The sequence below is a fragment of the Aulonocara sp. 'chitande type north' Nkhata Bay genome, linkage group LG16, assembly GCF_057382095.1.
Source record: "Aulonocara sp. 'chitande type north' Nkhata Bay isolate Kocher_YH1m ecotype deep benthic linkage group LG16, A_spYH_male_GT1.1, whole genome shotgun sequence".
NCBI lineage: Eukaryota > Metazoa > Chordata > Actinopteri > Cichliformes > Cichlidae > Aulonocara > Aulonocara sp. 'chitande type north' Nkhata Bay.
This window is the reverse complement of record NC_141359.1, coordinates 27,934,019-27,961,640: the sequence shown is the minus strand read 5'-3', so window position 1 is coordinate 27,961,640 and position 27,622 is coordinate 27,934,019. Positions and strand designations below refer to the sequence as shown.

Genomic DNA, 27,622 nt, shown 5'->3' with positions numbered 1-27,622 from the left:
AATGTCAAAAAGACAGTGTGAAATGCTTACTTGTACAAATATGTCATGGCGTATATTTGCACATGACTTTGTGCCAAGTAAACACCTAAACATACATGCAGATGTCATGTAGGTTATGAAACCTGCAGTTAAAGTTAATGCGTGAAAATATATCTGCAGCAGTATCAGTCAAAAGTTTCTGTTATGTATAGTTAAATGCATTCTGTGAATTAGCCTGATCCCATTAGATTTGACCTTCCATGATGTCTGCGGCAGATGTAAATCTATAGTTAAATTTGAAGAACACAAGTTTTTGACAGTCTCACTCACCCTGAGGACTAACAAGTATTAATTACTCTAAAAAAAAAAAATGCATGTCCATTACTCAGAAATGACCATAAATGCATAGTACTTTGCAGCTGACAAGGTGTTTATGGGTCTTTGTGGGAATGTCTAATTAAGTGCTGGTCTTCTAGCTCTTAGTCCTCTACCCTTAGACTGACTGTAGTCGGGCAGTGGCCCCTATAGGCTACCATTTGTAAAACAAAGCTGGTGTTGCTCTGCAAAGCCGTACTGTACTTTTCAGTTAATGTGGTGTTTGGGGGTGGGGGGTGCTGAGAAGTCAGACTCCCTTTTGCAGTGCACCATTGAATACAAATAGGTCTCCGTAAACTGCGCTAGAAATGAGTGACTCAGAGAAACATGCTGCGGGTCATGTGTGAAGACACTGTCACGCGCTGGCACACTCGCGCACGCATGGAGACACATATTCACAGGCGTATAATGAGGCAGGCGTGCACATAGGCGCACTCGTTTACAGACAGGGGGAAGGCTCGCACACATATTTAACTGATCTAGCATACCTCCTCAATTTACCAGCTGCTCCTGTCAGAACCAGTCTTGACTAATGACCACCTATTTGATCGTTTTACTTCGTCCCAGCCTTTAACCCTTGCAGTAATGCAGTCATACTTGTCCTCGGATCGTGGGAGGTGAGTGTTGTTGTGACTGTGGTTGGCAGAGGGGATTGGGGGGGGGCGCTCTGCTCTGCTCGGCGCAGGACGCAGAAGATAGTCGCTCTCCAAGGTGCTGAAAGTCGGAGCGCTCCCTCGTCAGTCTCGCCTGCTGATGATGAACGTGACCTCGGCCACAAATTCAAAAAATGACTGGCTTCAGCCGCGAATGGGTCGATTTTTTATACTCTTTAACTTCTACCCATGTGGATTTTTTATTTTCCGCACAACTGCTGGATGTATACACACATGTGCAACAAGACTGGCTGCTGCTTTCTAATATTCACCTCCATCGTGGGGAAATACTGAATTGACTCCGGATTCTCAGGGAACGCTATAGAGGATTTCTCGAGCAGTTTCTTTTTTAGTCTCTCTTTCTCTGTCTGTAACGCATGCAGTTGGACTTGAACTGCGAAATTGTCTCGAAAAGGTGAGTCCAATGAGGATAATCATGAAGAAGACCTACTTTTACGCGGATGTCTTTTTCTCTGCAAGGGGGGAAAGGGGAGCAAACCTCCAAAAGGCTGTTGTTTAGTTGCTTTTAAGCACATCATCACGACAAGAGGGCGGATTACAGTATCTCGTGGAGACTGGTGATTTCACCCTGTGGATAGAGTGAAGTTTCCAATAGGCAAGGCGACTATTTGTAATCTGTCTCCGCTCTCTGTATTGGGGATCCTACCTTCACACTTAGTGGATATCAGTCTTATTCAAAGCGGTGAGTGAGTTAGAGCTGTCGCTTAATACGCATCATAGAGATATTTATCTTCAGCTATATATTCCCCAACTGTCTGGATTGTCGATGTGTGTGTTTCCCCTTCCAAACGGTTGACGCATTCTGGGTTAAATCATTGCGCATTTCTCAATATTTGCATGTGTCTGCATGGAACATGGTTAATATAATAAGAGGTGGTTGCAAGAAACCCAGAGACGGAGAAGCCATTACTATCATTACTGACCTGGGGGAGAATTGAAAGCGTTAATGCTACCTGTTGTCTCTGAAGCCTCTCATAAAGTTTCAAATTGTAATATCTGATTCGGTTTTATTTAATGGGGAGAAGACGACCGTGGGGAGCTCACTCCACCCACTTTAGACAATCAGTGTTATAACCCTTCCCTCTGTTGATGGTCGTAGCTGTTGCTGTGATTTTGAAAGAGGAGAATAATTTGCATCTAATGCACCACCACCACCACACTAACGCATATAGACTGCATGCTTCTTATGTTAGCAAATGTATTTCTATTTGTTTCACCATCCGTGGCTTTAGCTTTATGTGTAAGATATTTTCTTTTGTGACAGAGCAATGATAAAGAATTCCGAATGATCTCTATTGAAACATTGGTGCTGCATATGTGCACCGTAAATAAAAGATACCCATACACAGGCCTAAGCCAAACAAAAAAGAGAAAAAAAAGGGGAGGAAAGTATTTAAAAGGTGATTTTGGTTTGTAAGGATGTGCAAACCAGCAGCTGGGGAGTCATCATCCATCATGTCATCTTCTATTTTTTCCACTGCAGCTCATTTCCTTACGTGATGGTGGTGATAATGAAGCCCTGGACAGATCCGGTGAGGATACAGAGAGGCTAAGGATGACATCCACACAGCCGTTTTGAACGTGGATGTCAATGCCGCGGCAAAGGATGGGCCTTCTCCTCTTGACTGCCTTCGTCCCCCTGTTGGCCCTGAGCGCTGTGTCACCGGCCACGGTGGGTAACCCCGAGGATTACGCCGCAGACGAGGCGGAGCGGACCGTCGGTGAGAACATTGTGTTTGATGACTACCGGGGCAAGGGATGCGTGGATGACAGCGGCTTCGTCTACAAACTCGGGGAACGTTTCTATCCGGGACACTCGAACTGCCCGTGCGTGTGCACAGAGGACGGGCCTGTGTGCGACCAACCCGAGTGCCCGAAACTGCATCCAAAGTGCACCAAAGTGGAACACAATGGATGCTGCCCTGAGTGCAAAGAGGTGAAAAACTTTTGCGAGTACCGAGGGAAAACCTATAAAATTCTGGAAGAATTCAAGGTAAGCAATGAGTTAGAAGATTATAATTCAGCCTTTAAAAAAAAACATCTGTTTACCAGAATCCACTAGAAAAACTCTAGCACTGAACATGAATATTCCACCAACAATCACCACTCTGCATCTTATTTATCTTTATTAAAAACTAACTGATGCTCAAGACTCTAATCCATCTTTCCAGTTCATTTGGTGAAACACAATCAAGTCACACGCAAGTGTAGATGTTATTAAAACAAAACAGGTGTGTGACAATCATATGCATTCACAGCAACACCTCTATGGTCGTGGTAAACTGACAAGTCACTTCAAACATAATGTAAAAACCACCATGTCTCATATTTTCTTTCCTTTTTAGTCTGTTAACTTGTTGACAGCAATCATCTTTGATCACATTTACTGATGAAAATAAAATGGTAAATGGTAAATGGCCTGTATTTATATAGCGCCTTACTAGTCCCTAAGGACCCCAAAGCGCTTTACATATCCAGTCATCCACCCATTCACACACACATTCACACACTGGTGATGGCAAGCTACATTGTAGCCACAGCCACCCTGGGGCGCACTGACAGAAGCGAGGCTGCTGGACACTGGCGCCACCGGGCCCTCTGACCACCACCAGTAGGCAACGGGTGAAGTGTCTTGCCCAAGGACACAACGACCGAGACTGTCCAAGCCAGGGCTCGAACCGGCAACCTTCCGATTACAAGACGAACTCCCAACTCTTGAGCCACGATCGAAAATAACAAAACGTAACACAGCAGTGGTGCAGATGTGATCAGGTGGGGCTGTTAGGGTTCGAATTAGTGAGGCTTTGTATTTGGGTTTAGATCAGTCCTTGGCATAATGTGAAAGTAAGCTCAAAATGTGTTTATTGGCCAAGGGCACCAAGATGGCTGCCACCCAGAGTGATATCATCCTTCTGCTTGCTTCATCAACTGAACATTCATCCAGCATTACCAAACTGACAGATGCTATAACAATATTTTAATACTGTGATTTGTGGACACTGAGTCATCACTGGCAGCTCCAGCTTCCCTGTGTCTGTTGAAAAAAAAGGTTTCTACCTATCAGACCAGTGTCTCAGTGGTTGTTACAGAGCATGACAGTACTGCCTGATTATAAATGACACTGGGAGCATGACAACTACAGTCTGTGTTTAAATTGTTGCTGCCCATGAGGAAACCTCCTCATTCACATTTCTCACAACTGGATTGAGGCAGTAAGTGACTGAAATATAATATGACATGTCATAGCCAAAACAAGGGTATAGCTCTGTGGTTAATCATAGCATTTGTTCATGTCTGTGCAAATGTATCAGCTACCAGTTAAGATAAGTGCATCCATTGCGGTTGTCAGACAAATGCCTCCAATGGTAAACTGAATTTTTGCGGGCTCCACTTTAGTGACATAAATTAGCTTTTGAATGATGCAATCGATCAAAAATTCCATTTTTTTTGTCGCTTTACATAATAGCTGTAAATTTATCCCATTATGGAGTTACCAGTTACACAGTAGAAACTAATGTTAGAGGTATGTTCTCATCATCATCAGTAACATGAAAAAGTTTCTCTCAATTTTGCGAACATCTGCTGAAGATGTAAAATAAGACCAAACTAGATAGGCTATTTATTATAACAGATGTACTTGGAAGATAATTCCTGCAGTAAGATTCTTTTTTTCAAAACCAACTACCACCATTTGCAGATCAAAAAATCAGAAGACATTAGAAGAAAAAGCCTGCAATAGCTCCTTAGACAAGGATTCGTGTATTCAGATAGGATTTATGACCCCAGCAAATATCTGTTTGACCGGGCCACAGCTGGGGAAACACAAGTTGTTGGTTACCCTCTTAAAGACACATAAAAGGTACTCAAGAGCTAAATGAATAATTGAAAATAGCCTTTCAAAAGCTCAAAAGCATCTTCAAAGCTAACTTTGTCAGTTGTAGTTTGCAGGAGTGGGTGGACTACATGTGTGTGCGTGTGTGTGCTTATACAGTCCAATAAGTCTGACTATTTCTCATAAGGTTTCCTTTGCAGGGTTAAAAAAAATATTGATCTTATGCTGTCAAATATGCAGTGAAATGCACAATATCTATGTATCATTAAAACTGTTTTCTAAGATGAAGACTGCATTTGAAAAATGTAAAATATCACACAAAATAAATTTTGTGCATAGCTTTAATTATGCTTTTTGGTAACTTAAAGAAAGTGAATCCAGGTGTGCACACAACATAGAATATCACATTATGAAGTGTTTATATCTATAATAGCTCTGTAGGTCTGTTTTAGGTATTTGACCCGGTTAAGTACCAGATGATCATCTTTTTGTATTTATAGCAACTTCTAGTGAATATAGTCACTACGGCATATTTCCTTTTGTCTTCCTTTTTTGCTTGCTGTCCAAAACTCCAAGACAACAGGAGGTGTTTTAGTGTAGTTTTATAACAGCTTCAAGGTAAAACAAACAAAGCTTCCTGTAATGTCAGAACATTTTGCATAAGAAAATAATTAGCATGCCACTTGAACGGAAAGAAAAAAAAACTGAAGCATACACGGGGCTAAAGAGTGAGTTAAGCAAAGCAGGTGTGTAGACAGGCCATCATAATTAACTTTTCTGCTACAGTTTCTCTGGAAATGCATTTTTTTGGGGGGGCAATCACAAGAAATCAAACAGCACAAGGAGGGAAAAATAGTGTGCTAATGTTTATTCATCAGTTTTTAATGTAAAACCTTTTAGCGGCTGTGGGATTCATCTGCATTATCAGCTAGAGGTGCAAAGAGGCATTGCATTGGAGTTTATGCCTTTGTTCAGAACTGTTACAATGCATCTCTATTAGGTGCCATTCTGTCAACAAATCTGTCAACAATATTGATATACAAATATCCATTCAAAGATTTTAAATATTCAGGTGTTCTCTCGCCATTGTAAACAGAATGACATTAAGATTTCAAATGTTAAAATAAAAAAAAAATGATACTGAAAAAATTGAAAAATGTTTTGCATTAGTAGGCAACAACAACTCTTGGTGGCATGAAAGTGACATAGTGTTCCCATTAGCAAGGGGTGTGAGAGATTAGCCTATTTGAAACCCATGTACTTAATCTGTAATGATTGGTGTGTTTGCACGTCAGACACAATCAAGCTCCTGCAGCCCCACAGATTTCTGTGATTTTGTAAGGGCTACTTTAAGGGCAAAAGCTTCGCAGTCTGATGTAACATTGATCTATCAATAGTGCATTGAGGAGCAAGAGAAGGGAAGGACATTTCAACATTACTTCAAGGTGAAGAACAAAATCATTTGTTTTTATAGATTGTCTCAGTAGAAATGGCACTATGGTTCATAATGATCATCTTTTTTAAAAAACAATCCATGCCCACACAAGTAGCAGTGTCTTAGTCCAAATTGTGAAAGTTGAGTTTCTTCAGAAAAGACATGAAAGCCTCAGAACCCCGCAGTGTTAAAGGAAATCAAAGGCCGTCAGTGTCTGATATGCAGACCCATGTTTAAAGATGCCGACAGGTTAACCTTTGGTTTGGGCTTTGTTGGCATTTCATTTGAGGTGATTGTGTTGCATTGTGTAGAGGTGTGCATTTATATTCAGTAGCAGATGATGGAGAAGAGAAGAGAGAAGAGTCAGTATTTTGGGAAAATAACAAGAGAGATGTGGGCTGTTTAGAGCTTCTGGGAAACTGGGATGTCTGGCTATGAAGAACTGTTTTTGGCATCCACCAACACTTCATATTTCCACTTTCCTTATGCTGAAAACCTCATTATACTGTAGGCTGATCATTAAGTATATTGCACCTAATGTATGCAATCATGATCATGCAAGTAGTATTGGGCATTCCTTCAACACAAAGCAGCTGACTCCAGCGAAATGTCAGCCTGTCATTTGTGAATCTAATGCTGGCATAACTCGTGCATCAGCAAATTGACAAATAGGTCCAAACTACATTTCCCACTACAGCTCATCCACTTAAAAGTTTTTGCTTGTAGCAACAAAGAATTTAATACTAATACTGTTGATTCAGCTTTAAATTCTTTGTAAAAGTAGATGCAGTAATTTCCAATATCTTGTTTTATTGCCATGTGAGTGAGTCATGCCACTCAACCATAGTAGGTGTTTCACCTACAGGGTTTTCCATCTGATGAGGAAGGGACCAGTCCACCCAGCATGGCTGCCGGTGTGCCTCTGGCCTCAGCGCAGCTGCAATCAAGAACCAGGAGGTATAGGGTGAGTTCAGATCCCAGATCTTCAGGCTAGTGCTGGGATGTGAACTCAGATGTGAAGAATCCCATCCATGCTTCTTATGACCACCCTCCCCCCTAGGGAAGGGATGCAGATTTGACAAAGGTGGGAGGGCTCTAATATGTTCAGTAACAAAGGTACACACAGTGCAAATCAGCCGTCAGATCTTGAATAAGTTCTCATTTAAAGGCAAACAATCTAAATTTGTGACTAATAGCCTTAATGCTTGAGTTCTGCTCACCTTTCACTTTATCCGCATGAGACAAGTACTATTCAGTGGAGTGCAATTAAGCCCTGTACTAGATTTAAATGTTGAGGAAATCTCATAAATGAATTACTCCAATCAATGTAAATCAAACACTGTGGTTGGATTTTTTTCATGTCTCTGTTTTTGGTAACTTTGATTTATTATATCTGTACTTTTCTATCACTGCAGTGATGTGGCGAAGTCACAGAAGTATTCTGTGAAAACATGTCTGCAGACAATTATAATAATTTGTTTACAATTGTACACACACACACACACACACACACACACACACACACACACACACACACACAGACTGAGCTGCCCACACAACCACAGTAAGTTGTTGTGTTTTTAACATACCTATGTGAGAAAACATCCATAAAAGCTGTTAAAATTATTGCTCAAATTGATTTTCTTATCCAATTTGCTGGAGGCAACAATAGTCGCAATTAGGGGAAAAAATTGTTAAGTGCAAACAATTTGCCCGGAGAGAATATCAAACACATTTTTATGGTTTTGACATATTTGCACTTGCAGAATTGATGTGCAAGTGTTAGTACTGCATGTTTTCCATCCTCATCCTCAAGTCCTTTCTGTCTATTCTCTGTGTTATTTGACCACTGGTAAAACATTGTTTTGACTTGAACAACAGAGCATGCAGTTTGACTGTCAACTCATTCCTGTCACTGCTTTTAACAGCATGAGTATATTTCCTGTGACCCTGTCGTCCAGTCTCAGAGTATTTTGCATTGCCATTTTGCCCTGCTGAAGGTTACCTGACTATTCATTGCTTCCCTGCCCTGTCTCTGTTTGTCTCAGTGTGCGAATGAAAAGCATGGCAATCGATTGACTCAAATAGCCAGCCAGAAAGATGGGGACAACAGGCGTCTTTTCTTCACCAAAACATCTGGCAGCAAGTCTAAATTCGGTACTAGTGCTCCATTTTCTTTTGTAAGTCTGGGCTTAGGCATGACTGATCCTCTTCACGGTAGACCTCACACAAAAGGACGCATTGAAAGCACCAGGCATGGCTGAATACATTGAAGGATTCTCAGCAATGTGTCAAAGGTGCATGAAGAAGTTTTCTTTTCCAATTGCATTTTTAATATACTTTTTCCCGTAAAGCATCTGAACTAGCAGGCTGCATTACAGGCCAATCTGGCAGATTAACCTACAGAGAAATACCACTTTCAAATTAATTTATTTTAAAGGTCAGTTGTGATAGTGAATAAAAACTGCTGTCTCTCATAGCCACAATCTCCAGTCTGTACTTTAATACAACTTGTTACATCTAGAAACACCTAGGGATTACATACATGCACATATATTATAGTAAGAACCCAATTTCCTCTTCTGTGTCAGTTTTTGGATGATTTCTTGTTCAAAAATATTTATTTGCATTCGTGTCGCATTTGTACCTACCCACTCATGTTATCCATTGTTTTTATTATACATGATTTCATGCAAGTTTCTGTCTGAATGGATTTGAAGTAGCTCCTCTACAGCATCTACTCTGGTATCTGTACCAACTGAGCTTTTTCAGCAATTAAGAATGAGTCCACTTTTATTTCTGCCTGCTCAAGCTCTGCTGCATTCTGGTTGCAGTTCCTCCCATCTTATCAGTGACGTTAAAGGAGGAGAAAACAATGGCATTTATCAGGACTCCTGCTTGTAACTTCCACTTTCATTTTAGCATATCATGCAACAACCACCCACATTGACCTGAGAGACAAATTATGTGAAAGACATTGTTGGAAAAAAGTAGATAAAGTTTTTATGTGCCACAGTGGAAACGCTGTTGAATCCACTTTTCAGGCTCACAGCTTCACTTCAGGATTAGCTAGTGCTACAATCAAGTCTATAACTGCGAAAAATAAGGTTCTCCCCAGGGTTTATCCCTAAAGCTTTATTGTTTCGTTGTGAAAATGTATCATATTACGTTATATCTAAATTGATTATCTAAATGGATCTGTTCTCATTGTAAAATGCACAATTAGATTCATATGTTTTGTTTTGGTTAAGATTGGATTTGGGGGGTTTTTTTGGTCAATGATAATGAAAAAAAATCTATCAGTTAAGATTTGGTTTTTCATACTTGGATAAAAAATCATTTACAGTCTGTGACTGCAAAAATGTTGCATTTCCTCCCTTGAGATGTTCTGCCTGGCCTTTGCTGCTTGTTCTTGGTTCTTTCTCCCTCCAGGTTTGTCTTCAGTAACTGAAAGGCATGCTCTATTAGGTTGGGATCAGGTGACAGGCTTTGTCGTTGAAGAATACCCCATTTCTTTGAGAAAGCTCCTAGGCTGCCTGTGGAGGATGTTTTAGGTCAAAAGCCAAATGCTGCTAAAAATGTTCTATTTGTTTTGTAGCATTTGGCTGAATCTGAGCAGAAAGTAAAGCCCTGTTAACTTCAAGATTCATCCTACTATCAGTACTTCTATCAGCAGTCACATCATCAATAAACAGTAGTGGCCCAGTTCTGGTGGCAGCCATAGATGTGCATACGATGCTATAACTTTACTTCTACCAGATAAAGTGGTATGGTACTGCTGTTTCTCATCCTTGTGCATACTTTTCTATTCCTATCATTCCGGTAAAAGTTAATCTTGACTTCATCCAGAGACCTTTTTTTTGTCAGAAATGTGAAGGCTCTGTCAGAAGTGTCCAAGACACAGACGAATCTGGCCTTCATGTTCTTTACACCACATTGTAAACCTAGAATATTTATGTGTCTCTTGAAGTTTTAGACAACGATGCACCTACCTGCCTGATAGTGTTCTTGCTTGGCCAAATGTTGTAAAGGATTTTTCCTTAACAAAAAAAAGTGGACTTCGGTGCTGTTGAGCTGGTCAGTGCATTCCTTCATTTTAAGAATTTCAGAGCATGGCCACATCTAAAGATTTTGATCTGTCTAATAAGTAGAGGTCGGTGGATTGATGCAATATCAATAGTATTGGTATTGAATTGATGTTTGTTTCTAAACTCTAAGCTCAGCAGATTTTTTTTTTTTTTTTGGAAATGAAAAATATGCCTCAAACATGCACTATGAAAAATGCCTGAACATTTTTGTGTTGACTGTCACATCTATTTCATTTATAGCCTGTGGCACATTTAAACAACAGAAGATGACCTAAAGTGCTTTAGAGAATATCACATTTAAATTCCAGCTCTCTGAAAAAACCCAGTTTAAAAACACTTGAAATACTGAAAAGTTGGGATTTTTTTGTTGTTGTTGTTGTATTAACTAATTATTGTGGCAAGTAATCCCAATCATAGTAATCACAAATTTGTACAGAATATGCAAATTATTGATGATTCATTTTATAAATCATGATACACTGCTCTCCTCTACATAAGGCGCCTTTGCAGGTCAAAAGCATCAGTATTAGTATTCTTAGCTGCAATACTAGCCCAATTTACTTGGTATCAGATCAATACCAAAATTTGCAGTATCGCACAACACTACTAATGGCTTATTTTGGTTTTTCAGTCTAATGATGACCTTTACTTCTATTGGCATCTCTTTGCATGTCATATTGAGAATTCCAGTGGATAGATGCAAGTTTAACACTCAGAACAAACTCTTTAATCGGTTTAACTTGTCATGGAATAACGAGGGAACAGGCTTCACCTGGACTTGAAACTGCTTGTCCATCAACTGATTCAATCCTTTTGCACCTGGGGGACTACAGTGGGGGAAATATGTTTTGATGCTGTGCTGAATTTGTAAATTCCCTCACTTACAAAGAAAGGAACAGCCTATTTTACACAGTAGTTTCATTTTAATGGAGAGACAGAATATTGTCTAGAAAAAAACATAAATTATGTTATGAACTGATTTGCATGTCATTACTTGAAAGTACTTGAAGTAATTGATCCCCTAAACCCAGCCAGAATTTTGGCTCACAGATTGCCTGTGATCCCATAGATTACAGTCAATCAGGCAGTTTATCAGTTACAGATACTACCGATCTCAATACTTTATGTGTATAAAGCACATTGCAAGTTGTCCACAGAATCACTTAATTTTCTATCCACACAACAAATTTCTTTCAATCTAACATCTCCACCACTGTGAGCAAGACCAAAGAGCTGCCAAAGGATCTCAGGGACAAAACTGCAGACCAGAACAAGGCTAGCATGAAATACAAAACCATCTGCAAGAAGCTTGATGAGAAGGTGACAACTGCTGGTGCAGTTATTTGGAAATGGAAGAAATGTAAAATGGCCAACATCTGGAGCTTGTGCAAGATCTCGGCTCCTGGGGTGAAGATAATCATGAGAAAGATGATGGATCAGGCCAACACAGTAGGAGCTTCTTCATGATTTGAAGGCAGTTAGGACCACAGTAGCCAAGAACTCCATTGGTAACACACTGGTCCCATTGCTCAAGAAGGCACTTTTTTGTGTTTGCCAGTGAACATTTAAATGATTAAGAGAAGGCTTGGGAGAAAGTGCTGTGGTCAGATAAAACCAAAATCTAGCTATCTGGCATCAACTCGATCCACCGTGTTTGGAGGAAGAGAAATGCTGAGTATAAAGAAAAGAAGACCATCCCCATACAGACATTATGGGCCTTTGGGCCTGTTTTTCTGCTAAGGATACAGGATGACTTAAACATATTGAGGGACTAATGGACAGAATCATGGACCATGACTCAAAACATACAAGGCACACAAGGCTACAAAAGAGTGTCTAAGGAAGAAGTGCATCAGATTCATGGAGTCTCCAGACCTCAATCCTATTTAAAATCTGTGGTGAGTGAACCTGGTGACCAAGTACAAGAGATGTCTTACCCCTGTGCTTGCAGGGAAGGTTTATCCATCAAGTACTAAGTCATGTATTGTTTGGAGATTAAGCACTAATTTCACTCAATGACCTGGAAATCATTTTATAACCTCTTTTGTTTTTTTTCTGCATTATTGGTTAATATTCTGTCTCTCCATTAAAATGAAATCACCATAAACTCATTGAATTAAAGTAAGAAAATCTGCGCTTCAGTTGCATCCAGATATAAAATCCGCACTAGTGCTTTACAGAGGCAAAGTTAGAATAATGGTGTCGGTGTCCAAATAAATATGAACACAACTGCATACTGTACGCAAAGCAAGTAATTTACATAATTAATGACTTCAATGAGTGCGGTCAGATTAAGAGCATTCTTTTGTATGGCACTTAAATTGAGTTACAAAATCACTAAAACATGATAATGTCATAGTTTTCATTTTAGTAACCAAAATATTTATTTGAGCAAGAGAGAATTTTACTTCCTCTTATAATGTATATCATCATATTTTACTTTTTGTTTGTTTGTTTCTTTTCACTGGAATTCTACTCAAACAATTTTTATCCTGCGTGTTGTCTCTGGGTACTTGGAGACACAGTTCTGCATGTTAATTAGTGATTCTAAATATACTGTAGCTGTGGATGTGAACATAAATGGTTGTCTGCATCTCTTTGTTAGCTTTGTAATGGACTGTTTATTGTGCTCCTCACCCAGTGTCAGCTGGCAAAGGCTCGAGTCATCAGCAGCCCTAGTTAGATAAACAGTTTAAAACAAAGGATGGATAGATATCATGTCAGCTGGATTCTGTAGGCCTCATTAAATTTCAGTATGCGATGGTGCAAAGCTATATATTCACACAGGACAGCACAATGCCATGATGTATAAATAGATGCAAAACACTATAATATGGTGATCTTTTTTTCAAGATCTAAACACTTTTGGCAGTACACTATAGCTGAGTACATCTGCAGAAGCGCTGCCATGTTCCTGTTTTTATATTGACTCTGTATTTTGAATGTGGTTATCTGTGCCCACAAACTTGAGCATCAGTTTGGTTTTATATGCCAGATATGTCAGAAGTTTAGATCTTTGCTTGATGTCTTGGGACTTTCTTTCAAAAGCATCCCATCATTTATTTTTAGTCTGATCATTTGAGCTAGTTTGATAAGTTTATTCAAGGGGTTTTAACATTTTCTGGGCCATGTTTATGCGCCACATCCACGCATAATATTCATTTGGAATATTCTCTTCTAAACATTGTAATAAACCCATGGAATGTAGTTCATTATTGCAAACGAATCTCACTTTAATATCCCCAATGAAACATATTACCCAATATAATCTTGATTTAACCTAAGCTTCTTCTGTTGCCAGTGTTTTTGCATTTTTATTCAAGTCGTAAATGTGATGGACTACAGAGCTACATCGGCGTTAAATATTTAATCAGTCTTCTCATAGTAATATGTTAGAGATAAAGACTTTGTTATTTGTCATGATTTACAGCTTTATTCTTATATTGCAAATGCATATAAGAAATTAGTGATGATTTTCATCTACATTCATCAGAATTACAGCATATGTAATGCAAAGTTATCAGATGTTCTATCGTGAGGAGAGAAAGTTTAATAAGAGGAAGTAACATTTTAGATTTATTTATTTTGCATTGATTCAGAGAACTTTTTCTACATGGTCTTGGGAATACCTACAATCAGTAACTGGATTGTATTTATTTTGCACAGTTTCCCCTATATCTCTTAATGTGCATGCTGACTCCCATAAACTTCAATAAAAACAAAAGGAGTTTTGACACTTTGATTATGTGTCACTTAATGCGATCTGCCCAGAAGAGATGGTAAAAGTAACACATATACATCTTGAAATACCTTAGCCCTTTCACCTGTCTCTGCACAAAAACAAACTGTGGAGCCGCTGTTGTCGTGGCTATAAATCCATATATTTTGGGAACAAATGCAGCTCAGTTATTTGATGACACAGTTCCAAAGTACTACATTAATCATTTAAAGAAATCAGAAAAAAATGAATGACTTAAGCGCAGGCATGAACTGGTTAGCTTAGCATACTATAAAAAATGGAAAAAGTCCTTCCAAAGAAAATAAAACGTACCTATTATATTAACCTACACTGTAAATTTTCCATTGTATAGAGACATCCCATTAAGCAAACCCACACCAGTGGGAAAAACGATGTATAAATAGACAGCTGTGGATCTCCTTTTTTTAATGAATTAAAGTTAATTATATTTGCTGGAAAAAAGAAAAAAAATATTGCAAGTTGGAATGCAACACTTGACCAACAGGGTAAAGACCCATGAACTAATCGTTTAAAAGCTGCCACCACAGAGTTCACAGGAAATTCTGTGGTAGCATTTGTTATGAATTAAAATTATTGACTGCTGCAATAAGTGAAATTTTATCCTTCAAATGAATAAATCATGAAGATTAGAATCATAATGTGAAGCTTACTGTTTATGTTGCACTGGCTGCTGTCCACATAGATCAGCTTTCCCACCAAAAAAGTTAAGACCGCAAAAGGGGTTATCAAATATGAAATATTATTACTGTCTAAGCCCGACACCAAACTGCTGATACAGCAGTGCAGAGACACACTCAAAGGCTGTTTACTATGATGAGCAAAAAGAAAATATAATATGATGAACAGCTGACCTTTTGTGATTTGGAAACAGTTTGTATTTTTCCACTCCATGAAATTGCATTACAGTTCATTTTCCGGTCAAGAGACTTTGTAAAGATAGAGTCAAGTATGAGGCAGCTGCACAGGAAGCTGCATAGTAGCTACTGATTTACATGTTGCAGAGGTGGTGAGATAAGTCTCTGAACTGTTTCCTGAGGCAGGCCACAGCAGAATGCAGCAAACATTAAATATCATGAACATTACCTTATAGACTCCCTTAGTTATTTCTAGAGATTTTGTTGTAAGCCAGCAGTAGTATAGGCTGTTTTTGTTAAGGCAAAAGTACCCTAATAAAACTGGGGATGTGAATAATTTATTAACCTGTGTCTTTGTTTATCACAACACTTTTTTTTCACGCATCTGAAACTATTAAGAATGTGCATATGAGAAAAACACAAGCATGCATGGACATGCACACACACATACACACAAGGTGAAAGCTACTGAGTCATCTAACCCAGATTCCCTGTCTCTTTCCTCCTCTGCCCACAGCCGTCACCCTGTGAGTGGTGCCGCTGCGAACCAAATAATGAAGTGCATTGTGTGGTGTCCGATTGCGCCGTCCCAGAGTGTGTCAACCCTGTGTACGAGCCAGAGCAATGCTGCCCCATCTGTAAAAACGGTAAACACTCATCTCCTCTGGAGGTCAATTCAGATTCCTTAGAAGTCATTAAATTTTCATTAAACCAATGACAGCAAGTTTATCGGTGGTATCACCATTTGATGGCCGTGCCTTTAGATCAGGATGAGGATGTAATTGATGTTTTATGAATTAAAATTATTACCTTGGGCCCGTTGGACACTAATGAGCAGTACTAGTTTTAATTATAAATGACACACTAAGCAGAGTAAACATTAGCCCATTGATTAAAGGGATGGTAGGAGGGACTAATGGGTCCTCAGAGAGCCTTTTATTTCCCAGTGCCCTGGAGCCCTTGTCACACACAACCAATCCCTAAATTAGAATTATAGGATTCCAATGGTTCATTGACTATTTACAAGGCGAGGTGAGAGATTTCCCTTTGCCAGCACCAGTCCCGAGGGACAGATGGAGCTTTATGAGTAAAGTACAGTAAGTGCACTTTTGCAGTGTGAACCTGGCGTAATATCAAATTCAAAGTCTAAACTTGACGTTGCATTCACTAAACAAAATGTTTTTGCATTCTTGTTGAACTTAAATGACTAACTAATGAAAAAAGAAAGTGTATATGTAGATATGTATATATTTAACTGCTGCTTACCTACAGGTTAAAAGTAAAGGGAATAACTTAGTTGGAGGCAGTTGCTAAATGCCCGCAGTGGCACAACTACAAACATTTTCTTCCTTGTATTTTTTATTTCTCACCATTGCTTGTTTTCTTCTGTTTCAACACATAAACACACACACACACACACACACACACACACACACACACACACACACACACACACACAATAACAAGGCTACAGAAGCTGCTAGGAGAGAACTAATCCAGGCTGACAGGGCACAGTGACACCCTTGGCATTTCAGTGGTAGGCCTGCTGTTTCTAGGTTACCCAAGGGTTCCTCGTCAGGCTCTGGTACCAGATAAATCTTTACGGGAGTGGATAGCTGAGGGCTGCGAAGAGAGGACAATGAACGAACGCTATTTAGCTCTCATTTTTGGCCAAGGGACAATGAAAAGCAGACACCCAAATGTCCTCAGTTCAGTTACATATAGTCAGAGAGACAGATATTTGTGTTTTTCTTTACCCATTACAGGTTTTAGTTTTAAATAAAAATACAGTTATAGAAATCATTGCACTTCAAACAGGGGCAAAAATTGTGCAACTAGAATGTGCAGTTAGGTTCATCACAGTGGAATTTATTGAAGTGAAGTGCAAACTTTCAGCCTTAATTCAAGGGATTTTACATAAGTATTGCAATAACTGGTTAGGAATTACAGCCATTTTAATACATAATCAACCCCCCATTTTTAATTGGACAATTCACTAACCAGCAGTTTCATGGCCAGGTGAGTCCTGCCCCCTTGTTACTTCATGGCAGTTAAAGAATACTTATTATCTGAAGCTGATTTAAAGCATTTGATTTTAATTTTATAGCTTTTCCCCACTATATTTAAATACCAGCCCCAAATAAATATCAGTACAATTAAAGGAGGCTAACATTAGACTGAAAAACCAAAATAAACCTATCAGAGAAAGACAGAGATAGAAAGAGCAAAACCGTTAGGAGGGTCCAAATCACCAATCTGATAAATTATTAGACATAAATGAACTCACTGGCCAGCTCAGCAACACCAAAAGGCCTGAAAGACCACACAGAAGACATTTGTAGTGTATGATCACACAATTATTTATGTGGTTAAGAAAGAACAACACAACACAAGATCACAAGATCATTGTCAAGGTGTACAAGTTTAACTTATACTAAAATTATCGCAAGAGAAAAGCATGGAGAGAAACAGCTAATGATCTGAAGCCGACCACATCATCTGTCAAACGTGGTGGGGGGCAATGTTATGGCATGAACCCATATGGCTGCCATTAGAACCAGGAGACAAGCATTTATTGATAATGTCACTGCTGATTGAAGCACAATTAATTCTGAAGTGTACAGGACTATACTCTGCTCAGATAATAAATAATAATTGGACAAATAATAATTGGACAACACTTTATAGTACAAATGGATAATTATCCAAAGCAAACTGCAAAAGCAATCCAATCGTTTTCTCAAAGCAAAGGAGTCTGGTATTTTATCAGTAACGTGATCACATCCAATCAGTCACAATCCAATAGCCCATGTTATTCAGTTGTTAAATGCATAACTGAAAGAGACCTATAAACAAGTAGCATCTAAAAGCATTTGAGGTAAAAGTCCACAGCACAAAAAAACCCCACAGCACAAAACATCAAACGCACAGACTCTGTATCTTTATGTGGTTGGCATTTAAATCTAGCATTAAGCAGGGAGGTCTACAGGTCATCATAGTTCAACTGTAATCTGGTTTACCAAAGGTCGTATGTGATCATCATCTCTTTTACTTTGTAGCGCTGCTTGCTGACTTAGAATGCAAATTATATTTAAAGGATGCGTGAAGTAAATATCAGTGAGACTAAACTGTGATGATATGAGCCCATTCACAGCAACAGTTTGAACTCTCAGTTAGACATACTTTGAAGCAGCAGTAAGCAGAAAGCAGCATATTTAATAAGATGTTGACATCATCAGAATATATAATGTGCTGGGTCATAGAAGCAGGTCCTGACCTCATCTGATAGACATGTTATCCCAGCTGAAGCCACTTAGCTGTAACACTTTTAAGTTTAGATCAACAAGCCAGCTTTGTTTTAATTGAGTAGTTATTATAATTAGATAGTTGCTATGCTTATGGCTGTATGAAGTTCTAGGTATAATGTTTATCTATACAAGTTAGACTGGATGACAACCGGTCGTTGTGTAAACAAATGCTAATTACCACTAAAGACAAAGTACATCTGAGAACAATAGGTCATATGAACAGGACTAAAGCATGACTGCTGTGCCTGGAAGGCATTATTGTCTTCCAGCAAGCCATATAATTGTAAGCTGACTAATGGCTCTAGGATTTTGGACAGACAGGTCATGTTGACTGTAGGCAGGGCTGAATCTGATTACCTTGAAAGTTCCTTGGTTACTAAATACAGATCCCGTGGAATTGTAATAATATTAAATTGATCCACTGGAATATCACAAAAACATGATGTGACTCCAAAATGAAAAACTGGAAACACTGCATCTTTTTCTCTTTAAACATAAAGAATCAGTGTTAATAAAATGCATTTTGCAAGTTCAGCATTTGCTGTCAAATTACATTCCCTTTAGAAACATGTCTACAATATCCAGCTTTTTGTTGTGTTATTTATTTATTTATCTTTATTGCTGCTCTCTTTTTTCTTTAATCCAAACATTATGTAGAGGGCTTTGGTCTTATAATACAAAAAGGATTTTATCTTTTTTTATATAGGTTTACTTTATTGTGGCATAAATGATTAGGAGAGGCATAATTATAATATTTTATGAATGCAATCAATACTAAATAATACTCTTCTTAATAATCTGACAGTGTGAGATTTATATGGGAACCGCTTTAATCTCTATAAAAACAATCTTCTTACTGAACAAGCAAAACTCTCCAGGTAAATGCTTGTGTAAGTATACTACAGTAGCTTGTCATGGTAAAGCTTTGGGTTAACTTTGTGTATATAACCTGCACATCCTGCTAAAATACTTTAAAGGGAAGAAAGTCACAGAAAGCGCAGTGAGAACATTTTCTTTAAACTGTACTCAAATGCTTGAAAGTACTTGAAAACAATTCTCTCTGTTATCTATCAACATGTTTACATTCACCACTTTTTACCTCCCTCAGAGATTTAGAAGGTAAATGGAAATTAATACTGAACAGATATACATTTGAAAGGTTTATTTAAATTAATAATGTAATTACAATGTAACACTAAGGTTACATAAAAAACAAACCATCTCAACAGTCTCTGAAAATGAGTAATGCTTATTTCACAGATTACAAGACAACTGAATTTAATTAAAGGGCTTTATACAATTCCTAATACAATTTTGTGCCTAAAATGAGATGCCTAAATTACTAGTTTGAGTTCTGACTGTATCTCCATACACCACATTTACAATTCCAGCTCAGGTAAAAGGTCCAGATTAACTTATTCTAGTGAAAGAAAGCTTTTAGGGTTGCTTTGTAAACAGAATTGTGCAGCGATGACCTAATTGCCAGTGGCTAAAATGTTACTGAGGAATATTTGACTCATTTAGTCCAATTAGTCACTGACTCAGTGTCTTAACTATATTTCAGACTTTAAAAAAAGCAACTTTGAACTAAACTGATATGACCTTGATAACTGGATGTCTTTCAGCTCACAAATCAGCAAATCAGTGCTTATGGTTGCCAAACTTTTGTCAGAGCTTTCTATTATTAGGCTGTAGCTTTTCAGCTTGGCATCTTTTTGGTGTTCCTTCCTGAAAACACCAGCAGAGAGGAAGAGGCAGCACAATAGAATAGTAGGCCAGTGGCAGTGCTCATTTCTGAGCTCCGCATTCATTGAGCCCATCTGATTCAGCTCTAATCTTTATCATGAATTATATAGGCTACTGTAAATTAATCAGGGAATATGTAATTATGTAATTCTCAAAAAGAAATGAGTAGTATCCTGAAAATGGCTAATGGTTCCTCAGTATAACAAGATTAAACCAACTACAGATCTGCCACTCCTTATCTGTCAGAATGCCGTCATTGTGGTCTTTTAACAGACATATCATAGAGGAGCAGTGCCATGGAGCTGGATACGGTTCAGGAACATATTCGCTTTGACATATTCTCTCAACAAGCTGCAGTTTACATTGTAATCCTTAGGCAGTAGTCAGAGAAAGTATGATGTGCTGAGACAGTTTTGACACAGGACAAACATTTTCTGACTTCACCAGATTTTATTGGCCACGAATTGATCACATGCTCGGACGAGTGACCGCACGCCCTTCACATGGTGACAGGAAGCTCAGACTGTGTCCTTGCGTCTCCCTATCTATCGGGCTATAAACAATCACACTTGGCAGCAGCACGGGTCACCCTCCTCCCTCATCAACCTCTGCCGAGTTTGTCCCGTGACCTGTGCCAGCTGTCCAGAGGCAGATCGTTGCGAGTTAAGACTTGGCAAGTGCTCTCTACGTCTAAGATCAGATCCCATGCTCTTTTCCTTTTTTTTTCTCTTTCTTTCTTTCTTTTTTAAAATAGAGCATAGGACCCATCTATGCTAAGGCAAAGGATGGGGGTAGCAGGTAGCCAGCAGCTCCCTTTGTCAATGTCACGTGGAAATTTATGGCTTCCTGCATCTTTTATTTCTCGTACAAGCACTAGCTGGAATTAAACCTAATTCCTTCGATGCATAAAGCAAGAATTTGTAAAATATTGGGAGTTGTCCCTCTGTAGACCATTCCAGCATTTTTACCCTTGATTTAAGGTTAAACTCATGCTCTTGAAGATTTAAAAAGTCAGTGTTCCCTGTGCCATGCTGCGAGTCAGCGTGACGTTTTAAATATTTAACCACAATCCTGATCTTTAGCTAACCTTAATCTAATGCCCTGAGTTACTTTTCCATAAAGCATTAACAAGCCTTTTTTTAAAAAAATGGAAAACAGAGGTGTTACTAATAATATTACCGATGGCCACATTGTTCCTGAAAGCCGTGACAGTGAGACGATGAGCCAGCATGCACAAATGCAGGACCTTGAAATTGAAGCTGATAAATGAAATTCACTCTTTATTTATTTTATTACTGATACCTGTGCTTGTGTGTTAAAATGTAGGTGTGAAAAAGGCTCAAATTGTGTGACAGGTGAGAAATTCTACAGTGTACCAGAAATGTACCTCTGATCTTTAGGTTGACTATCTTGACACATTTACATTGCTATCATTAAGCTACCAGACCCTAAATCATATTCACAGGACACCAAGATGTTTCGTGAATATCAAGCGTGAAAGCTACTGTGTCTTCAAGAGTTATGGGACATATGAGTTTTTATGACTGCTCGTAGAGGAGTCTTGAATCTGGCAGGTTTTACCGAGCCGAACACTGAGAGCGATCCAAAGTCACCGTCACACCAATTGAGCTGCTGATTGCTTCATTTTAAATGATTAAAACTAGGATGAACTCATGGCACCTTCTGGCTCTCCTGTCTCTAGAGGTAGAGAAAGAGATGCACTACCTCCAATATCTCTGAGGCAAAGAGAAAAACAAATTAGATGTAATAATTTCAGGTGGTAATACAGATAAATCTTACAAATGTAATACCGTTCTTTGGCGTCCTGGAAAACAGATCCTAAAATTTACCCAGGATAATCTGTCTATCTGGTGAGATTATTAGAAACGCCGATGTAAGGTGTTCTAGTCGTACACAGCACGTTTTAGAATTAAAGGAATCCTATCAACATCCACACAAGTAAATCCTACAGTGTTTAACGGATAAATCAGATGTCAAAATTAATCTGAGTTCTTTATTGGTTTGACAGTCAGCGTGTGTGAATGCGTGGAATGAAACTGTGTAAGGAATTGCTAAGGAGTTCTGTGGCCTTTTCATACAGACCGAAGTGATTAACACCATCCTCCCTACTGCCTCTAAAAGCAGCTTTCTCTCTCTTCCTCTGTCTCTCTGTACTCCAGCCTCTCTGTACTGCCAAGCCAGCGCCTGGCAGGCTTCTCTGCTTGCGGCGCATTAGGATGCAAAGCGCTCCATGTCGAGGGAGAAGGAGAGACTAACAAAAGCGCTTTAGTGTTGCAAAAACAAGCCCATCGGTGCATGCCCGTGAAAAGATCTGTACGTCTGCTCTGACTCCCCTAACTCCCTGCAGCTCTCTGCATCACTCCACCACCCCACTGCAAAGAGAAGCTCTCAGGAGAGACACATCCATTTCTTGTCGTTCTCATTCCCTTTTCTTCTGTCTCTCTCTCCCCTTCCTTTCCTTCCCTCCCTTCCCATGCGGCAGGTCCAAATTGCTTTGCTGGAACGACGATCATCCCGGCTGGAATTGAAGTAAAGGTGGACGACTGCACCATCTGCCGCTGCCACAACGGAGACTGGTGGAAGCCGGCGCAGTGCTTGCGGCGAGAATGCCTCAACGGCCAGTCATTGTCATAGACGGACTCCTACGGGGATGGTAGAAAAGCTCAGGCAAGGCTCTGCCTACTGTGCCATTTTGTATGATTGACAGGGCAGGAGCACAATTCCTATAAATCCTGAGACAGCATACAGTAGGATCGAAGAGGTGATCTCGCAGGCTTCACACAAATGTAGCCAGCGAGAAGAAGATGGAACTTGTCTCAGTTGTTTCCACACTCTTGCTTGACTTGCTGCTCTCACACACACACACAAAAAAGTTTCTTAGCTCCCTGAACTCTTTCCTAACCATCGGCAATGTTGAATTGCTCAAATTGATTTCTGTACGTATGTCATCAGCTTGTTGTGCGTGCCAGTCACAATCACACAGGTGTTCCAGCAGAACAAACCGTAAGCACACTTAGCAGCGCTTCTTTTCGCATACAAGGATTAGCACTGATGAAAACACGGCAAAGATGTGCTTGAGTTACACGACTTCACTCTAAGAGCTTGTTTACAAGATGTGCATCACACATAAATGTCTGCCTCTTCATGAGACTTTATCGCTGCGGCAGGAGCTCGCTCCTAACATACATGATGCAACGTGCAACTGTCATATACCATTAACAGCTATGGAACCTCAAAGGCTGACTTTATTGATCAACACACCATGGTTTTGAGTCATGTCTCACAGGCAGGATAGGTTAGTACCACCTGGAGTGGGGGAATGAAATGTAGCTTTTCAAAGAAGAAAAAAAAACCTGCATCCCCAAGACGAGCCATGCTGCATCAATCCCCCCCCCAAAGAAAAAGAAACAACAACTTTGGGCAACCCTTTCCAGTTCAATTGGCTTTATTGTTTTCTCTCAGAGGTCCATATCCTCCAAAATATTCCCACTAAGTAACTGCTTGAACTTGTTATCAAAGCAATTTGCGAGCCAGTAGCAGCCTGCTTTAATTTTCCTTAATCAAGGACTATTCTGTGATAAATCATCCAGCTGGGTGCTTGGCGCTGCTGCAGCCTGCATGCTGGGCACATCCAGTGAGAACCAACAGACAAAAGGCGGGAACGTACATATGTCTAAGTGTTTTTAAGCAGCATTCACGAGCATATTGTTCATTTGAGTATGCACAAGCGCGGCAATCATAAACAAACTCGGGCATAGCATGATGCACACAGTTAAATTATATCGCTCGTTTAGCTCATGTAATCCATTTTCAGTTCCTACTCTTCTCGATATGTTGAAATGGCTCAGGCGGTGCGGTGGAGCCACAGCCATGGCGATAACATAAAGACAAGCTAATGTATTGCTTTGACATTTTTTTTCATATCAGAGTGGTCCTCAAGCAGTCCAGTCTGAAAGAAGAAAAACAAAAAGCACCCAAGCAGTGCCCAACACACGATGTTTTTGAAATGATAAATACAAGTCATTAATTCAAAGGTGAATTTCCGTAAGCTAATGCCATTCATCACTAGAATTTTTTCCATTTCCAGAAAATCCGTTCCCGTTAACCTTTTAGACCCTATTCCTGGGCGGTGATGGATGAGCTGCTTAATAGCAGCTCCCAGCACTCTGTAATGAGACAGAAATGAACATAGGATAAAGACCAATGACTAAAGAGGTGCATTGCCTTAAAAGGAACTAAAACTAATTTTAGAGGAATCTCATAGTCTGCAGAGTTGCTGGTTGCAGCATATGGGTGATGAAGAAATCTCAGAGTCGGAAGATCTGCAAGGCTCAGTCTTAGGTGGAACAAAGGAGCTTGGTTCATTTTTATCAGCAAGTTACAGTGATGTAGTATGTTTCAGACGACCTAATCTATCTGGTCTGAGGTCTGAAGGCTCATAAAACAAAAATGACATGAATGGTTTATCAGTCACAGCCTCAGTGCTCCACACATTTTAGAATTATTAAACGAGCTTCATTCATCTTAATTAAGTTAAATGCCACATCATTTTTCAGCCTATACATGCATCCCCCCAAAAATGAGAGTTGCTCGGATATTTTGGGTCGCAACAAAGAAAGACTAAAGTGAACGTGCCAGCTGACAAGGCTCAAAGGCATTGCTGCCACCACAGATGCCTTATTGCTACTGTTCCAGATAAGATTCACAAAGCATGGCCTTTGGCATCATACAGTATGAACAGCCGACTGCTTCAAGTGCTACTTTGTTTCACTTCTGTGTGCAGTGGTTACTGCTCTGTTTTACCCCAAACTGTGAGTGCAGTTCAATCACAGCTAAAAGTGCAGAACTGAACCCAGAGATGGCTCTAAAAATATACCGTCACTTGATAGTGGTAAAAAGAGAAGCTCAAGGAAGAAACTAAAGAAGGAACTAGATCTCTGTAGAAAAGTGACATTGTAAGTCATTGTACTGGTTGTTCTAATACGGATTCCTCCAATGCTTCTTATCAAACTAAACTGGGTGAGCAGCGGCTGCTCATTTTTATGATGTTTCAAGCTGCTTTCATCACCTGAGTTTGAAAGTTGGAACAAAGAGAGTGAAAGGGTTGTCAACAAAAAGCTGAAAAGTTAAAAGGTGTGATCCAGAGTGCTAGTGAAAAGAGGGCATGGGAGATATGACATCAAATAGAAAATCATGCATTCGAAGTTGGTCGTAAAGTTAAAGAAAAACCGTGAAAGAATTTAGTTTCACTGCACCAGAGCTCGCAAGCAGAAATGTGCTAGCGCATACTTTGCATTTTAAATAACAAGCACGATGGATTTGAAACCACACAGATCATCCCAAAATCTTGCCTATGTTGTCATTTGAAAGAATAGGCTGTCTGCTAAAAACACAAAGTGGTACTGTGGCACACATCCACTCTACACTGCACGTGAGAGTGGCATCCCAGGCAAACCAGACGAAATTACATTTCCCCTTCCAAACACATGAAGCTGCAAGGTTTCCAGGACAGATTAGCTGCACACTGTCTTTCTTCATCTCCTTGCCAAGAAACTTGAGTCTCTATGTATGTCTGTGAAGGTTTATTCAAATGACCCCAATGTCTCCTCCCTCTTGTCATTAAAACCCACAGGCTTGTACATGGGCATTTTTGTAAAGGTGCATCATTTGCTTTTTTCCATGAGACACCGACTTACTGTAGCTGGAAACAATGAAAGATTGTTTTATCTATAATTTTTTTCCCCATTTGTAATTTTTTTTCAGCAACAAAACTGTTACATGAAGTGTGCCTGAAAAACAACACAAAGTATCGGTAGAGAAAGAGAGAAACACTGTTATTATACAATCAACTGTATTATTTTTTTTGGTGCACCGAGGGTCTGTTCACGTGGGGCTCAAATATGGGATAGTACAATTTCTATAACAAATTGTAATTTTATGTTTAAATAAAGTTGATTGTATGTGAATTCATGCTCACTCGGGTTCACCCTAAACGGCAAAGCAAAGAGTCCAGTTTTCAAAAAGTCAAACAACCCTTGGTGCTCCACATGTTGTACATATGTAAATATCTTCAAACATAATTAATGTGTTTCCTCAAATCTGAGGTGGAGTTTAAAAAAAAAAAAAAAAAGGAAAATGACTCAAGAAATAAGAAATGTGTATTATTCATCAAGACGAAAATATTTTGTTAAATAGAATTCAAAAGAAGTGTTATTCGGCAAAAAGTGAGTGTGGATTTCTTCTTTCCTTAATCCTTTTTACATTCTTTGGAGACGTTTCTTGACACAAAATCACTTCGGATGGCATGAAAACACAACATGAACTTCTAAAAAAAAACAAAAAACAAATGTGCATTTATCCTCTGCAAAAAGCACAGCATTTTTTGGTTCTTAAATCAATGACAGGTGCAAATTCAATATAAGCCAAGAGGATGCTGCAGGACAAGTCTGTTTAAATTCAGGTACATGCGCTTAAAAAGAGGGACACAGATAAACTCTTAGTAATGGTGTATATAAACAGAGCATTTCAGAATAAATGCTAGCACAATATTTTCCTGGCTCGTGGTCATGTGAGGGGTAGAATAAGAAGATACTGGTGCTTAATGGTTTTGTAATGCTCCCCAAGTTCAAGGGCATTACTGACAGGTTTATTCCTCCATTCCATTTCATTACAAGTCAGTCTGGGCTTCTATCTCGTCCGCACTGCTAATTGCCTTCTCCCACCTCCCACCGTGGACAAGAAAAGGGAAGCAATTTTATGCAGCACATAGCAATCAATAGCAATTAGGTGCATCCCTGACTAATCCTGTTGAAAATGGCATCTTGGGAGATGGCCAGCAGAAGAACTCTTAAAGCACACATACCTGCAAAAGTTTTCCTTTTTCTTCACAGCAAGTGCCAGCACTGTGACGGAACAATTAATTGCTTTGTTTTCCCGTTCTACACTTAGTATTGAATTTCCATCAATCTTTCTCTAGGAGCACAGTCTGCTATTGTATCAAACAGATATCTTCAATTAGATAATTGTCTCTTCCTGGTAAAGCCCTACATATTACGGAATGCATTTCCACTCTAAAAAAGAAGGCAGAAGATAACCAAATGATTTCAGTTCGACACAATAGGAAAAAAAGAACGCCACAATCTGAACTCGAATGGTGTGAAAAAGATTAAAAAGGCTTACAATGAGGTTGTTGCATCTGCAGTGATGTCTATGTTGCACTGGAGTGTTGTTGTGAAGAGGGAGCAAATTACAATCTAATTCAATCTAATTTCAGTCAATCTATATTCCAACATCACTTATTTGGATTCTGGGCTCATTCTTTTAGATTGGGTGAGAAGTCTGGAGAAGAACTGCTGCTCCTTCACATTAAAAGGTCAGTCAGTAAAGGAGTTTTGTGGCATCTCATTAGGATTATTCCTGGACGCCTCCCTGTGGAGGTTTTCAAGGCAAGGCAGACTTGATGAGAATGCTTGTGTAGGGCCAGTACACTTTGGAGGGATTATATATTACAATGTAGTCCAGAGATGCCTTTGAGTTTCCCCGGGAAGAGC

General features: G+C 39.3%; 1 protein-coding gene across 4 annotated transcripts; it reads left to right on the top strand.

Moving 5' to 3' along the window:
* Positions 1 to 755: 755 nt before the first annotated feature.
* vwc2l (von Willebrand factor C domain containing 2 like) lies at positions 756 to 27,622 on the top strand. 4 transcript variants are annotated; one of them, XM_086266099.1, is made up of 5 exons: positions 756 to 971; positions 2,512 to 3,021; positions 7,161 to 7,259; positions 15,515 to 15,644; positions 22,555 to 27,622. In XM_086266099.1, the coding sequence occupies exons 2-5, from the start codon at positions 2,614 to 2,616 to the stop codon at positions 22,704 to 22,706; spliced, it is 789 nt and encodes a 262-aa protein (XP_086122225.1). In that variant the 5' UTR covers positions 756 to 971; positions 2,512 to 2,613; the 3' UTR covers positions 22,707 to 27,622. The 4 variants fall into 4 exon arrangements, with proteins under 4 accessions (XP_086122225.1, XP_086122224.1, XP_086122223.1 ...); XM_086266098.1 differs by having other exon boundaries at positions 757 to 1,422; XM_086266097.1 differs by having other exon boundaries at positions 757 to 1,710.

Excerpts from the sequence above, each read along its gene's own strand:
- vwc2l (XM_086266099.1), top strand. The coding sequence starts at position 2,614 with ATGTCAATGCCGCGGCAAAGGATGGGCCTTCTCCTCTTGACTGCCTTC. Across the intron at positions 7,260-15,514 it reads CAAGAACCAGGAGGTATAGG|CCGTCACCCTGTGAGTGGTG; the intron begins GTGAGTTCAGAT and ends CTCTGCCCACAG. Across the intron at positions 15,645-22,554 it reads CTGCCCCATCTGTAAAAACG|GTCCAAATTGCTTTGCTGGA; the intron begins GTAAACACTCAT and ends CCCATGCGGCAG.